General features: G+C 41.2%; 1 protein-coding gene across 1 annotated transcript in view; it reads left to right on the top strand.

Annotated features, from left to right (window-relative positions):
- The window catches only part of TRABD2B (TraB domain containing 2B), a gene marked incomplete at its 3' end in the record, with an annotated part of 260,827 nt that overhangs the window by 136,539 nt on the left and 110,271 nt on the right, over positions 1–14,017 (top strand). Inside the window, exon 3 of the mRNA XM_084211121.1 lies at positions 5,314–5,460. Within this exon, the coding sequence (XP_084067247.1) occupies positions 5,314–5,460 (147 nt within the window). The remainder of the gene's footprint in view (positions 1–5,313; positions 5,461–14,017) is intronic.

Raw genomic sequence — 14,017 nt, forward strand, 5'->3', positions numbered from 1 at the left:
TCCTTTAGTAGATCCCCCAGGACCTGTTTTTCCAGAGCTATTTCCTGATGCTGACCTCATTAGGTGAGTTTCACAGCTCACTAATTCCTAGCAATAGTACAAGAGATTCAAGGAAAGGGGAAACCCGTCTTCTGGAAACCAATGGAACTGAACAGACTTGGGCAAGCACATTTATTGCTTTTCATTAATCTGGAAAATCAGGGACTTGCATTTTTCTTTCTTCTACTTTTTTTCCCCCCAAGTAACTATTTTGACCTGAAACTGTATATTTGATTTTCTGTTTGATCAGAGATTAGGATAACTAAGAAAGGAGAACCCCTGCTGAACTGTATATATCTCAATATTTATCTTGCATTTTGTTTTGAACCAAATAGGGGAGTGGGTATTTCTTTTCTGGAATTGCATTCTTGGTACTGACAGGATATAGTCACTCAAACGTTTCCAGTAATGCTTATTTAGTGTTTGCATTGTGGTGGCACATGTCCAAAAGAGAGAGCAAAGGAAAACAATAAGTTGACTGCTCAAAAGCTGACATCATAGTGTGAAATTTAAGTACTTGTTTTTGTGGTATTGTTATTAATCATGGGTCTGTGCAGGGGTCATCCTGCAATTCCAGCTACTGGAGTACTGTGAATGCAAAGCTTGGCCTGGGAGTTTTCCTAGGGTTGCCTTTCATCTTCAAGTCTCCTGTATAGCAAACACACCAGAAGAACACAGCTCCAATTTGTCTTAAGTTTAACAAAAAATGTGTTTCTTGTGTTGTAATTCCTGAATTTGTTGTCTGTTTTATTAGCAATATATTTCATAGGAAGGTTTGGGACCACTCAAGTATTTTATCTGTGAATAAGGTTTTCCTTGTCTTATTTTACAGATGCTTATCAGATGTTCCCACAATTTTTTTTTTTTCATTGTGGCATTATTTGTGGCTTTAGTTAGAAAAATTGAAGAGGAGGTGGACCTGGGAACCTTTCTACTTGATTCCACAGGTGGACAGGTCCACCTGTTCACCACTGATGTAACCAGGAATTATGATGTTTTTGATGAGGGTTAGCTTGGTTTTTGTTTTCTGGGCCTTCTTATGCTCTTCAGCTAGAGACAAATGTACAGCACATGGGTAAGGAGAAATCTGTCTGGCACAGAGGCAGTGATTTCTCCTCCTTAGCTATCACATACAGCACTAACATGGTGCTTGCCTTCTGGAGCCTTCAAATGCTGCTGGCTTGGCATAATAAAAATTGATATGTGAATGGTTTTGAGGGTACCTTGGAACAAATGGCATTTTCATCTAGCTTTTCTCCCAAACCCAAGTTCAAGGAAGAAAATTTTTTCCAGTGGAAAGGCTGGAGTGTTCCTAAGCCCATTCCAAATACACATTTATTCACTTCCCCTCCCTCTTTGAAAAGGTGGCAGTGGTTCTCTAGATCTGTTTCTGTAGGTTAGATTTACTTCTCTAAAAACCAACTCTCATTAAATTATCACATAAAATCAAACCTCCAACCTCACCAATGTGTTTGCAAAACAATATTCAGATGACAACTGCTGATACCAACACTTCTGGGCAGTGCCAGCCTCAAGACCACTGCAGTTGTGTCTGCTTGCTTTATGTGTGGTTTGGAGGTTTTATAATCCTCTATCTTTTTGAAGGTGAAAGTTAAACACCATAAACGTTCAAGTTGATTTATATGGGAGGTTTGCTTTTGCGACCCATTCCTTCTGTTCTTGTGTGACTCCTGGATCTGTGAGAGGGGGAATACTGTGTGAGTGTCAAGGTGATCAGTAAAGCTGTTAGTGAAGGTCTTCACTCATCCATCCCCTTTTCTCTGAGGTCCAAAGGCTGTGCAAAACATCTCCAAAAATGTCTGGACCAGTGGTCCCTGGGACTGTGTAGGACTAGTGGGACCCACTCCCACTGACAGTAAAACAGACTGCCCTGAGGGCTGAACTGGTGTCTCCAAATAAAATCTCTGTGTTGGGGGAATGACACCCCCCAGATTAAAAGGTTGGTCAGTCACAAGCAGTGGGACCAGAGACAGACATGCAAAAATGTCTTCAAAGCACACCAGGGTGAACACCATAAATTGTGTGAATAAAAATGCACTTCCCAAGAGCCAAAGTCATAACTTCCCATTGCTTCCCAGAACAAATCCCGTCTGCTCTGTTTATTAGGTGGGACTGTGTATAGGCAGTCACTCTAAGTGTGTTTATTTTGAACTCATCAGTTGTTCAGTAATCTCAGGCAGCTCTGGGAGATTTAACTCAGATAGAGGATTAGGCTGGGGGTCGTGGGGTCAGTGATATTAAGATAGAGAGAAGGGAAGGGAACAGCATTGTTTTTGTGGCATTATCTGAACAGTAAGGAAAAATAAATTTGGGTTTTAAGCTGGCTTTAAGCTGGCTCTGAAGGAAATGCTCTACAAATCCAGCCAGGAAGCAGGCGATTGTGATGAGACCCCACTTCTCTTTAAATTTGTTTTGAGCCACCCAACCAAAATCCATGGTGGTTATGGCTAGATTAAGCTAGAAATCAGAACATTTTAGAAATTCTCTAGAAATCAGTTAATTTCATATTCAGGTGTTCAAGTTTCTGATTTTAACTTTCCTTCTCAAATAAAATCTCTGGATAGCTTTTGGGGCAGAAGTTTGAACCCAGTGCTGAGCTCCCTACAGTGACAGCAGTGTGCTGGATGGGTTCAGCTGGTGGCCAGCATCACCTCTAGGTCCCAAAGCTGCTCTGGGGCAGAAAGCAGGGAAATGAATGTCCTGGCCCCAATGAAATCTGCCAAAAACTTCAAAATAACTCATTCTCTCTCATTTGGAATCTTTGGTGTCTTATAAGAAGTGAATTGGTATGGTGAACTTCTCTACAGGCTGATTTTTGAGGAACACATAGACAATTTTTTTCAAGATTTCTAACCCCCTGTAAATGGGACTGAAATAATGTAATAGGTTCCAAACTTACTCACAGGAGAGAGACCCACAGCATTAATGCACAGGACTGATCTCCCCAGAATAACAACAGCAACAAAAAAAAACCAAAAAACAAACAAACAAACAAAAAAAAACAACAAAAAAGAGTGAGAGAGATAAAGGGGAGAAAAGGCATTGGGAGTAAAGTAAGTAAGGATTTGTTTATTGCCTTCTTAATATTTTATCATAAAACACACGGTCTTGCCTCAGGGCTTGTTGGTGGTTTGTATATGTGTGTGTGCCTGTGTATATACATATTTTTGTATATAAAAATCCAGTAACATCCATTGTTTAAAAAATCAAAAATGAGAAGGATTTTGCTAAAAGCATTTTGGGAAAACCTCTGCTCTCATTTTTCCTGTCAATGTTTTTCTAAGCTTTTATTTTTATTAGTCAAAATGTTTAGAATCCCCAGGAAATCCTGGGATGAACCATTTCCTCTTCAAGCTGTAGCCCTTAGGGGAAAAAGAAAAAGCTCAGATCCTTTCAAACGTTAGAAATTTTTCAAACTGTGTTTTTTGCATATTTTTTAAATTAGAGAAAAACTAAGTTAGGAAGATGCCTAGCTTCAAGCTGTGGTCCTGGGAAAGCTTGATCTCTTTGTAGAAAAGTCTGAAGAGACTCTTAGATCTGGGCAAGGAAATCTTTTAGGCTTGGCTTTTAATGGAGAACCGATTGCCAAATTGAGGTATAGCAGGTTCAGTTGAGAGATTGTCTTTTTTTTTTTTTTAAAGTAAATTAAAAAGTAGCATTTGGTTTTCCTCAACCCAATTTGTGTATGTTAGTAGGCATGTAACAGCTTTTTATTGAGGCTGTTAGTGCCCTGAAGATCCTTTGTTATTATTAATATTACTAACATTATCAATGTTAGTATTAATAATTAAATATCCGATACCCTTTTTTTACATACATGAGATTTTGCAACTTCCTCTCCTTCACCTTCAGATAAACTTCAATGGGAATCATAATTTTAAACTAAGAAAAACTTCCATCCTGCAAATACATATGTAAATTGCTGATTTTAAGCTCATCTTGGGTTCACTCCTTGAAGTGAGTTCAGTTGCTAAAACTTAAGGAAAGAATTCAGGTCCCAGGCTGGAGCTCAGCAGGGATTACCTTGCTCAGATTTTCAGATGACTGTTATTGTCTGGGAAGGATGGGGCACTGCTGTAATAAATAAGAAAAGCTTAAAAAGTGGTGAAATATGAGACTGAGGGGTGCAGGAGTCTTTTCATGAAAAATCACACATCAATATAATTTTTCAGAAGTCTGAATTCGCAGTCACCACATTCCACTTTATTTTAGGAAAAGTGTGTTTGTTTATTTATATAGTTCATGACAAAAGTCTTCACTGCTGTTCTTCTGATTTATTCATCTTCTTTTTATCAAGTTTCTTCAGAAGGTTCTTTGAAAGCAGAACATGTAAAGCCCAGACTTGGTGGTTCAATGACTGGTGTATATTACTCCTCCAGTCTGTCACAAATCTAAAAAGCTTTTGGTAGTTCATGTGAAACTTAGTGGTCCTTTTTTAATTTGGTTTTATTTAGTTCTTTGCTTCTGGGGTGTGGGGAGTTTTTTGTGGCAGGGAGCTTTTTGTTTGTTTGCTTGGAGTTTTTTTCAGGCTTTGTTTGGTCAATTCAAGGGGAAAAAATTCTAATATTTAAGGATGGGGTTTTTTTGGTTACCCAAAATTGCACAGTAAATAGTGCTTCTGCTTTTTTGGGTTTTTTTCGGGTTTGGGATGGGGATACTGGACCAGTCTGCTGGGACAGTGTTAAAGATCTCTGTCTCTGTTCTTACTTTGCAAATGGGTGGGTGAAGGAGGAAAGACAAAAGGAGGGAGACTAATAATGAATTTCCTAAAGTTTCTGTTATTCCAAGCATGCACAAAGTTCCAATACAACACAATTGACTTCAGAAGTTCAAAAGATTTTTTTCTCAAAAACATTTCAACTGAGTTTGGGCTTTGGATTTAAACTAGGGCAGAGGGGACAGTCAGAAGCACTAGACCTTTTCTCATTTAGGGGAGTTTCCATTCCAGTGTCTGTCATTAAGCAAATTAACCAGCACAGAGAGCCCAAGAGTTCTGAGACTGTGACCTCTGAGCAATGGCTATCTGTTGTGAAGTTATACGCTATGGAGAATATTATAAGGTCTTGCAGCACCTGAATGCTTTTCCATTTGGGAATGCCTAAAGACCATCCCTTGTTACTGTGGGTCAGAATGGATAAAGAGAATAGACTTCAAGTGGAGGAAAGTCTTTCAAAGTTTTTTCCTTTAGTCTTTGTTGTTTTGATTCTTACTATATTTAACTTTTTCTCTTTTTTCCTGCCTGTGTTTCTGCAGGTGCTGTTTGCTCTAAACCAGACTCTGCTCCAACACGAAAGCCTTCGAGCAGGGAGTTTGCAGGCCCCTTACACCACTGAGGATCTCATCAAGCACTACAACTGTGGAGACCTGAATGCTGTGATATTCAACCATGACACTTCTCAGGTGAGCAGAATTGTTCCAGATGGGCCAGAGAATTGAGGAAAAATCAGCTGCTTTAATAGCAATATCCCAGTCATCACTTCATATTCTGATCCCTCTTTCCCCTCTTCCTTTTAATGCCCTGTGTTTTCTTTCCGCACGTGCCTCATTTGCCTGGTGAGAGAGTGGAATTTCCCTGGTTTTGCTCAGGCTCTGGGGAATCATAGAATGGTTTAGGTTCAAAAAGACCTCCAAGATCATTGAATTAACTGCTAAGCCAGCACTGCCAAGTCCACAGCTAAACCGTGTGCCCAAGCACCACATCCACACATCTTTTAAAAACCTCCTGGGATGGTGACTCCAACACTTCTTTGAGCAGTCTGTTCCAATGCTTGACAGCCCTTCTGATGAATAAATTTTTCCTAATGTCCAATCCAAACCTCCCCTAGTGCCACTTGAGGCTGTTTCCTCTTGTCCTATTGCTTGTTACTAGGAACAAGGAATGGACTGCCTGGAAAACTTTCCAAGGGATGTTCTTGAAAAAAGGTTAATTCTGGATGTTTGGGGCTGTTGAATGCAGACTCCTCATTAAGGGTGGAGAAGGAATCTTTGTAATTTTTGAGCATATATATGAAGAGGAAGTGGACCTTATGTAAATACTGTGTAAAGTAAATAACCTCTCAAACATGTCATAATTCAATAATTCTGTGTGTGTCTCAGACAGCCCTTCAGCCTCTGTTTATCTTAGTTATCCAAAGCTATTAAAAACTCTCAAGGGAGCAGAAATCTGCTTTCCAGACCAGTCTGATGCTTCATGGCAAACTGAGATTCCTCTTTCTCCTTTCCAGTTAATTCTATGAAAACTTAGTCTTTGGATGTCATCTCCAACATCTCCTGTTTTTGATCAGTATTCCCAGATTCCAGTCTCAGGTGCAGTGACTCACTTGGGGCAAACCTGTGTAAATTTGACAGCCACACTATTGTATGTCTCTTGCCAGTGAAAGAATTAAATCATGATAGCAGTCCATGATAGCAAATGCAAGTCAAGGAGGGCTATGTGACTTCCAGAGAGAGCTGAGGCAAGGTAAGGTCAGTCTGTGGATTGGAGCAGAGGTCTCTCAGACATTTTTATCTTGCCATCACTATCTTGGATTGCACAGGGCTCTGTGGGTCACTTGTTTCTCAGCAGAACAGCTGGGCAAGCAAGTGGGGCCCCAACATGGGATAAAACCCCTTTGGTGTCCCAGTTAACTCAGTCCTAGAAAATGAAGCATTGTTTTAGCATGACTGAGCAGGACATACCAGGCTGGTTAACGTGGCAGCACTGAACACAAGAGTGTGTCATACCAAAGCTGCCAGAGCTGTTCATTCTGGTCAGCCTTGCACTGAAAAGTAAGGGGAGAAAGCAGCTTGGGTAGGAATATGTCTTTAAAGATGGGGAATATCAGTTGGACCAGGTAGAAAGCTCATGACTTTGGAGGTTCCTGGAGAAGTCAGTGATTATAGCTATGCCTGAAATTTTGAGGCACAGCACACATGATAAAGAAGGAATTAACAAGCGAGACGTAGTGGAATATTTGCCATGGATGCTATAAAAGTACTGCTGGTAGTCAAACCCCATGAAGACAGTCCTGGTGTCACCTTTTCATCTCCACCAGTGTAATTTCTCCTAATAAGTAAAGCCTTTGTCCCTAAGATGAGTTGTGGTCATTCACAGCAGTTGTATGGACTCAGGGACACCTCTGATTTATTGAAACATTGTCCTGTAACAGACCTGTGGGTTAGACTTGAGAGGAGCCGTTTGCTGTAAAAACTTCTTTATTCCTGCAAATTATTGGATTAAGTGTGAGTTTCAAAACAGTGTTAAAGACAGAAGAAAGAAGCCAACAACCAGTCAGAGTTCAAGCACTGGTGTTAGTCATGGTCCCAGAGTGCACGCAGTTGATGGAGATTATAACGCTTACAGGGCATGGAAAATTAAAATCCCTCTATGTATACTGGTCCCTGCAGAACTCTAAATATTGTGCAGTACTGTTGGGTAAAGAGTTTTTTTGTTTGGTAGTGTTTTTTTAAACCAACTCTATACCATTTATTTTAACTGCAAGCAGAACAAAATAGAAAATTAAAACGTAAAATAAACTCCCTATTCAAGTCAGGCTTTGCCAGTTGGGGTCATTCCAAAGTTTGTTCTCTGTGGTTTTTTGCAAGGATGAAAGACTTTGTCATGGAGAGTTTTTGCCATTTGCTTACCAAATTAGATTAGCCTGACTCAGATATTGCACATGAAAGATTCCCTGTGGGATCTCTCTCTGGAGACATTAAATGTAGACACAGGGATTTATCATGCGCAGAGCCTGTTGCAGTTCAGGGCAGCTACCCATGCCAGTCTTGGGACTAGAGTGCCACAGTAATTTTAGAAGGTGTGTCCCTTCTTGCATGATATCCAGCTGCTGGCCCAGCTCTTTAGAGGCCTGATAAGAGTTGAAGAGTTGGTACTGTTAACACAACCTTGAAATACCCCATGGAAGGGAACAAAAGATCAGGAATGGGGTTGTAATCAACACACATGTGAATGCTGGAGGGCAGGGAATTCAGCTACATCTGGGGCAGCTCAGGAGAACTGCAGAAAGGTGGGACTCACTCTTTGAGGACTAATTTGGGATGCTGTTTAAGCTTATTCATGTCTGCTTGTCCCTTGAAGGTTATCAGGAGCTGCAGAATAAAGGTAAACTGTCCATCAGTTGGCTCAGTTCAGAGCTGATGGTTGAGGTGGCTGTAATGGACTGGGAAGGAGGTGACGAAGTCCAAGGTCACTGTGGGGACAATAGCAGGGAGAGGGAGAGTATTTATGTGGGTGCAGTAACTTCCTAAATGCCTCCAGTGGGACTCTTCAGAGATGAAGTAGCTTCAGTAGCTGTCTGCAAGATGCTGAGGTGCCTTTAGTGAAAAAAATCATCTTGGAGCAGAAAGGACCAGAAGAGGCAATACTGGCACTGTTGACCTGACATGTTACAGATAAGTTCCTTGAGCCTCTTCTGCCTCCCCAAGAGAATTTGGGAAGTGTCAGGTTTCCTGCACATTCCTGAGTCCTGCAGCATTTGGGAGGAGAGGGCGGAGTCCTTCTGGGACCAACACTGTGCCGAGGGGGTGCACAGACAGGATGGTGCTGGGAGGAAAAGTGCAAGGGAAGGTACTTCCTAGTCAGAGAGGTTTTAGGTCACAGGACATCTCCTTTGTCACCCATGGGTAGGGACAGGACTACCCCAGGGAGATGCTGCTCACCTTGGGCTGGGGAAATGCAGCTTAGCCAGGGTGCCCAGAATGAAGGGGTGTGAGCAGGACCCCATGTCCCTGACTCCTTCCTTTCTCAGAGCCATCAGCCCTAATGAGAGCAGAGGAGTAAACAAATCCTTCTCAGTTTCAGTGGGTTTTTAAAATTTTATTTTAATTAAGAACAGTGAAAGAGGAAACACCTCTGCTTTCCTGTGGTTATACTGCATTCATCATTCCTCTCCCTCTCAGTTTTTTTCTTTTAACTTAGTTTGCAAGCAGCATTTTTCCAAATGTAAAAATCCTTATTCAAACTTAGTGAAATTTTATGGGGGTGAGTCTAATAAGTTAGACTATGACCCAAAAGTGCAGTAGGAAACATCTCTCTTTTTTCAATAGCCTTCTTTAAACACTTGATTCTCTTGTGACTTTTGCAATCAAGAGGCTTATGTTGAGGCTTCTGGGCAGAGAGTCAAAATGATACCAAAGAGAAAGTATTCTAAGCTAAAGATAGGATGGGTGTATTTTCTGCTCTTTCTCCAGACTATTTTTCCCCTTGAAGAAGTCAGCTTCTTTCTCTGTTTTGTAAATGTTCCCTAAAAGCAAAAATAGATTGGATTGAATTAGATCAGTAGTTTTAACTTCTGTCTGAAGCTCTCACCAGGGAATTGAGGTCAGTGTGTTCAGAAGTATTAAAATGCAAAAAATCTGTTAGTTCAAAATTAGAAAATTTTCTCTCTCCAAATGAAGCTTTTTTTTACCTGAGACAGCTGAGAAATTGTCTAATGACCCGAAGCCTCCATGAAGAAAAAGTAAGGTGCAGAACAATTTATTGTGTGGGGTTTTTTGCACCAGTTCCTTCCTGTGGTCAGTTTTGAGTTATTCAGTTTTTAAGGACAGTTCTGTAAAGCAAATTCATCTTTGGCAGCATTGAATTAGCTTGTTCTATGTTTCTTTGTACCCTTATATACTCTTTATTAAGAGGAAAATTGAAAATCCAAGGCTTAGATTTTTGTCCTTCAGCCTTTCCCAAAAATTGTGCCTGTGGTCTCCAGCCATTGTCTCTCATCTTCTGTCCCCAGACATTCTCCTGACCTGAGGAGAGGCTCCTGTCCCAGGAGAAGATGGTTTTTCCTTTCTCATTGCTGATCTAGCCTGTCAGAGACCTGCAGCTTTGCTGATCACTTTGTAGACAATTTATACTGGCCCAACTACCCAGGTTTCATATTTACTATTTTCCTGTCTCATTTAAGGTAAACAGCATGGGGCAAGAGTCGTACCTGACACTTCCAAAGCATCTTTCATCCAGGAAGCCTTTATGGTTTGTGTGTTAGGTTGTATCGAGAGCCCACTGAAGTAAAGGAGAATATTTCCATGCCTTCAGTACACTTTGTATTCATGCAGCAGGCCCAGCCATCAGTGGGTATCAAAGTGAATAAATCAAGTGAGTGACTAAACCATTTTATAGGCTTTGTGCTCAGCATAAAGATCTTCTCATTGACAGCAGGTGTAAGGTCTTGACTTCATCCCACACAGTTAAACAAGCTGTGCAGTGAAGTTGTTTGGTGGTCACCACAGCTTACAGACAGCTCTCAAGCCCTTCCAGGTGCTGTGCCTCCTCCTTCAAGCTGTGTCCGTCAGAAACAACCAAGCTTTTTGGATACCTTATCAAATGATGCCATCCATATCTCAAGTTGTCTCTGCAGTTTGAAATGCCCTGGGTGGATTTAGATAGTGAGTGTTGCCTTCTGAAAAGCATATGATGATCTTGATAACATGACATTAGAGATTCATAAACTAAGCCTGTGTCAGTATCAGTCTCCCTAAACTAAAGAAGAAAATGTTTAGTGCCTCACTTCACAAGGTACTTGCTGTTTATAAATCACCAGGTTGTGTTACATACCCCTTTAAAAATGTTATCATTCTTCGCTGAGACCTGTCCTTTAAAATTTAGGAGTCCTGATAATTCTAATTACATCATTAACTTGCCCCATTGTCATTTTGGATAAAATACAACTGGATTTCTGGCTCACTTCTCAAATCAATGAGAACTATCTGTGGAATGCTCCAGCTTCAGTAACTGCAGAAACACACAGCTGAGACCATTAGGTAGAGTGTTGAATGACAAGCAGACCTAATTTGTCCAAGGAATGGAGTTTTATCTAGTGCAGAGGAAGATAAATCCACGAACTGAAGGCACAGCTATTGCAATGCTCTGGAAGCATCTTATCGTTCTCAGCCCTAACAAAGTGCAGGCGAGCTGGCACAGCCTCTCGTTCTTCCAGGGAAAATGATTGTGGCCTTTCCAGAAAAGCCAGTGCAAGGCTGTCTCCAGCACCAGGGGAGCCATCCCACGAGTTTCCCATTGTGAGTCCAGGCAGAGGGTCGGTCACGCTTCAGGAGTGTTTGGCAGGAGGACGCTGATGGCAGTCCTGATGCCAGGTGACACAAGTGCTCAGTGCTGCCTGTGCCCACAGCCAGCACAGCCTCTCCCCCACCTTCTGCTCTCTGGAGATGCTGCTGCAGAGGAGCTGCCTTCCCATAGCTCAGAAGAGCTCTTGCTCTGCTGTGGTGGGATCATAATTTCTTTCCACTTGCACCTGAGTTACGGCCCCGTGTTTTGGTACACTGGGAGCATTTGGAAGTGAACGAAAAAACAGGAGTGTAGCCAAAATTTTCAGAGTCTAATTTTCATATTATGTCAGAACAGGATTCCAGATTGGAGCAATATTGTATTTTGGCTTATGTGTTTCAGAAAATTGGTTGCAGATCCAGATTGAGAGTGAAGTCTACTTGTTGATGACAGTGCTGGGGAAAACATTGCAAAGATTGTTTTTTTATTAACAATCTGGAACATGCCCAGATAATTTTCATGCTACAGGTTTTGATAATAGGTTGTTCTTGCTTGAAAATTTTCATTACATCTTTGCATTTGGAGTTGTTTTACCTTGGAAATTCTTTCCCTCCTTGTTCCATGAAGAAAGCAATGTGAGAGAGAAAGACAGAGTCATGGAGAAATTGGAACAAGACATTTAAAAGCTAAGATTTTTCTTTCAGACTGCTGCATTATTAGAAAAAGAACATATTCACCTACAGAAAAGGGCTGATTTACATTAAAACATTTAGGGATTGTTGACTGTCTGTATTTATTAGTATGGGAATAGACTATAAATGAGTATGAAAGAGTGATTGGTAAAAAATATTTGGAGTTGAAGGTGCTTCTTTCTGTGCAGTGCTTTATGTTTGCTGTAAAGCATTTACTTTCCCTTCTTTTTAAAGAGCTGGTTTATGAAGTGTTTTTTGGAAATACTTGTTAAAGAGAAATGAAAAAGACTTGTTGGTATTTTAAATAGTATCTTGTTGGTTGAATGTACAAAGTGCTTTATTTTCTTCTTCTTTTATCTAGAAGGTATATTTGCTCCTCGTTATGACAGTGAGGGGGAGAAAAGTGGGACAAGGGGGCAGCTTGATTGGTTTGGCAGGGCTTGGCAGGATTAATGTTAGACATTATTGAAAGGACTGTGTTCTTGGGTACCCCTGGACACAACATTTCCTCACCTGACACTGTTAGTGTGCATTACCAAATAGTGAATGCCATAGATTAGGTGTCTCCAGTGTAAAAAAGCTCTCTGATGGTGACTTCAGACATAGACCTTCTAAACCCAAAGGCTTGCAGAGTTCTACCAGCTTGGATGCAAAGAAATCCATATCAGAGGTAACTTAATATGAATTATTCCTTATTTTTCCCATCATTCGTCCTTGTTCCACTCCTAAAGGCTTTCTTGGAGATGTTCTCCATCTTTTCATCTGGTACGAGACCTCTGAAGTGACCCCATCTTAAAGAAAGTTAAAATCAGTTGAAAAGCTATAATCCAGTTTGTTTCAGATGCCAGCATAACTAGAAAGCTGGTTGGACTGGGAGAAGCCTGGACTTTCTCCAGGACCAAACAGGAAGGCAAAGCCACCTCTGCCGTGCGCTCCCTTGAGGGTCAGCTCCAGAGGTCCCATGTCCAGCTCAGCTGCTGTGGTGTTACGAACCAGATTTCTGCTCCTTGCTAAGTTATGTGATATTGTGCAAATCATATATTTTGGATCAGACTCGCCTCAGGTTAAAATAATATTGCAAATTTCACATACACATTTGAGCTTTTCCTGGAATCTCACTAAATGGGGATGGAAAGAAACTCATTGAGGAGCCCTGAACAGCACATATCCAAGACAACCAAACCTGAGTTTGTACCCACTGCTAACTAACTGTTTTCCCACTGTGTAACAGAAGACAAAATGAAAAATACCTTTGGAAAAAGAATTGCAGTTCTTTAATAAACCAACCCCAAACCCAAACCTTCTGGCCCCATTTTTTTCACTTTATTGCCCTGCTTTGCCCTTTGATCAGTGTCTTTACTTGGGTGTCATGGCAATATAATAGGTGATGGTTTTAGTGTCTGAACAGAAAAAAAAATATTCTTTGTCAAAGAAAAGAAAGCATTTGGAAGGGAAATAGAAAAACTTGAACTTTTCCATATGTTTGCAAGCTCGTGAAAGCTGGCCTCAAAAAAATCCCAATGTTAAAGGATTTTAAGTGTGGCAGGAGTATCATTAGGTTGTTAAGATTTACCCTCCCCTCTGAAACCCAAACCTTTATTTGCATACACTGCAGGCTTGTCATCCTTAGTCAATTAATGAGCAGGTCCCTGTAATCTGGTCCTAAATATACTCCACATAGTTGGGTGAAGCTTGCAGAAAGGGGGCCGGGATCATTGTTCTGACTCTGTTTTGTTAAGATTTCTTTAATCAAAACATTCATTCAGATAGAGGCCGGCTGCATATTTTGGCATCGGGACCAAGGGGGAGCAGGGACGAGGTTGGGGTGGAGAGGGAGGCCTTGGAGGAGGGGTTGGTGTTGCTTGCTTCTTCTTTTCCTTTTTTTTCCCAAGTGCTTGGAAAGCAGCTATTTAACTGGTGTGGAAAAACAAATAGAAAACATACATGGAGGTCATGACTTCTCAGGGATTTGTTGAAAGTCTTTTTTAACAGGGATAGAAGTATCACCCCCCAAGCTGTGAGTGTGTGAGACTCACAGCCCATCCTTGTGGCCTTTCTGCCTTTTTTTTTTTTTTTTTTTTTAAACATGGTTTCTTTTGGCCCAAATGGACAGAGAAGGTAGAGCTAGGCAGGACACACAGCTGTTGTTTGGCTAGGTGCCACCTGGAAGAAGAGCCCTGGCAGGATGGGTTTGGTGCTCCCAGGGAGGGTGTCCATGCAGGTGCAGCAGGGGCTGAAACTGCAGATACTGGGGTGTCCAAGGGCT

Source organism: Fringilla coelebs (assembly GCF_963513975.1).
Source record: "Fringilla coelebs genome assembly, chromosome: 9".
Taxonomy (NCBI): Eukaryota; Metazoa; Chordata; class Aves; order Passeriformes; family Fringillidae; genus Fringilla; species Fringilla coelebs.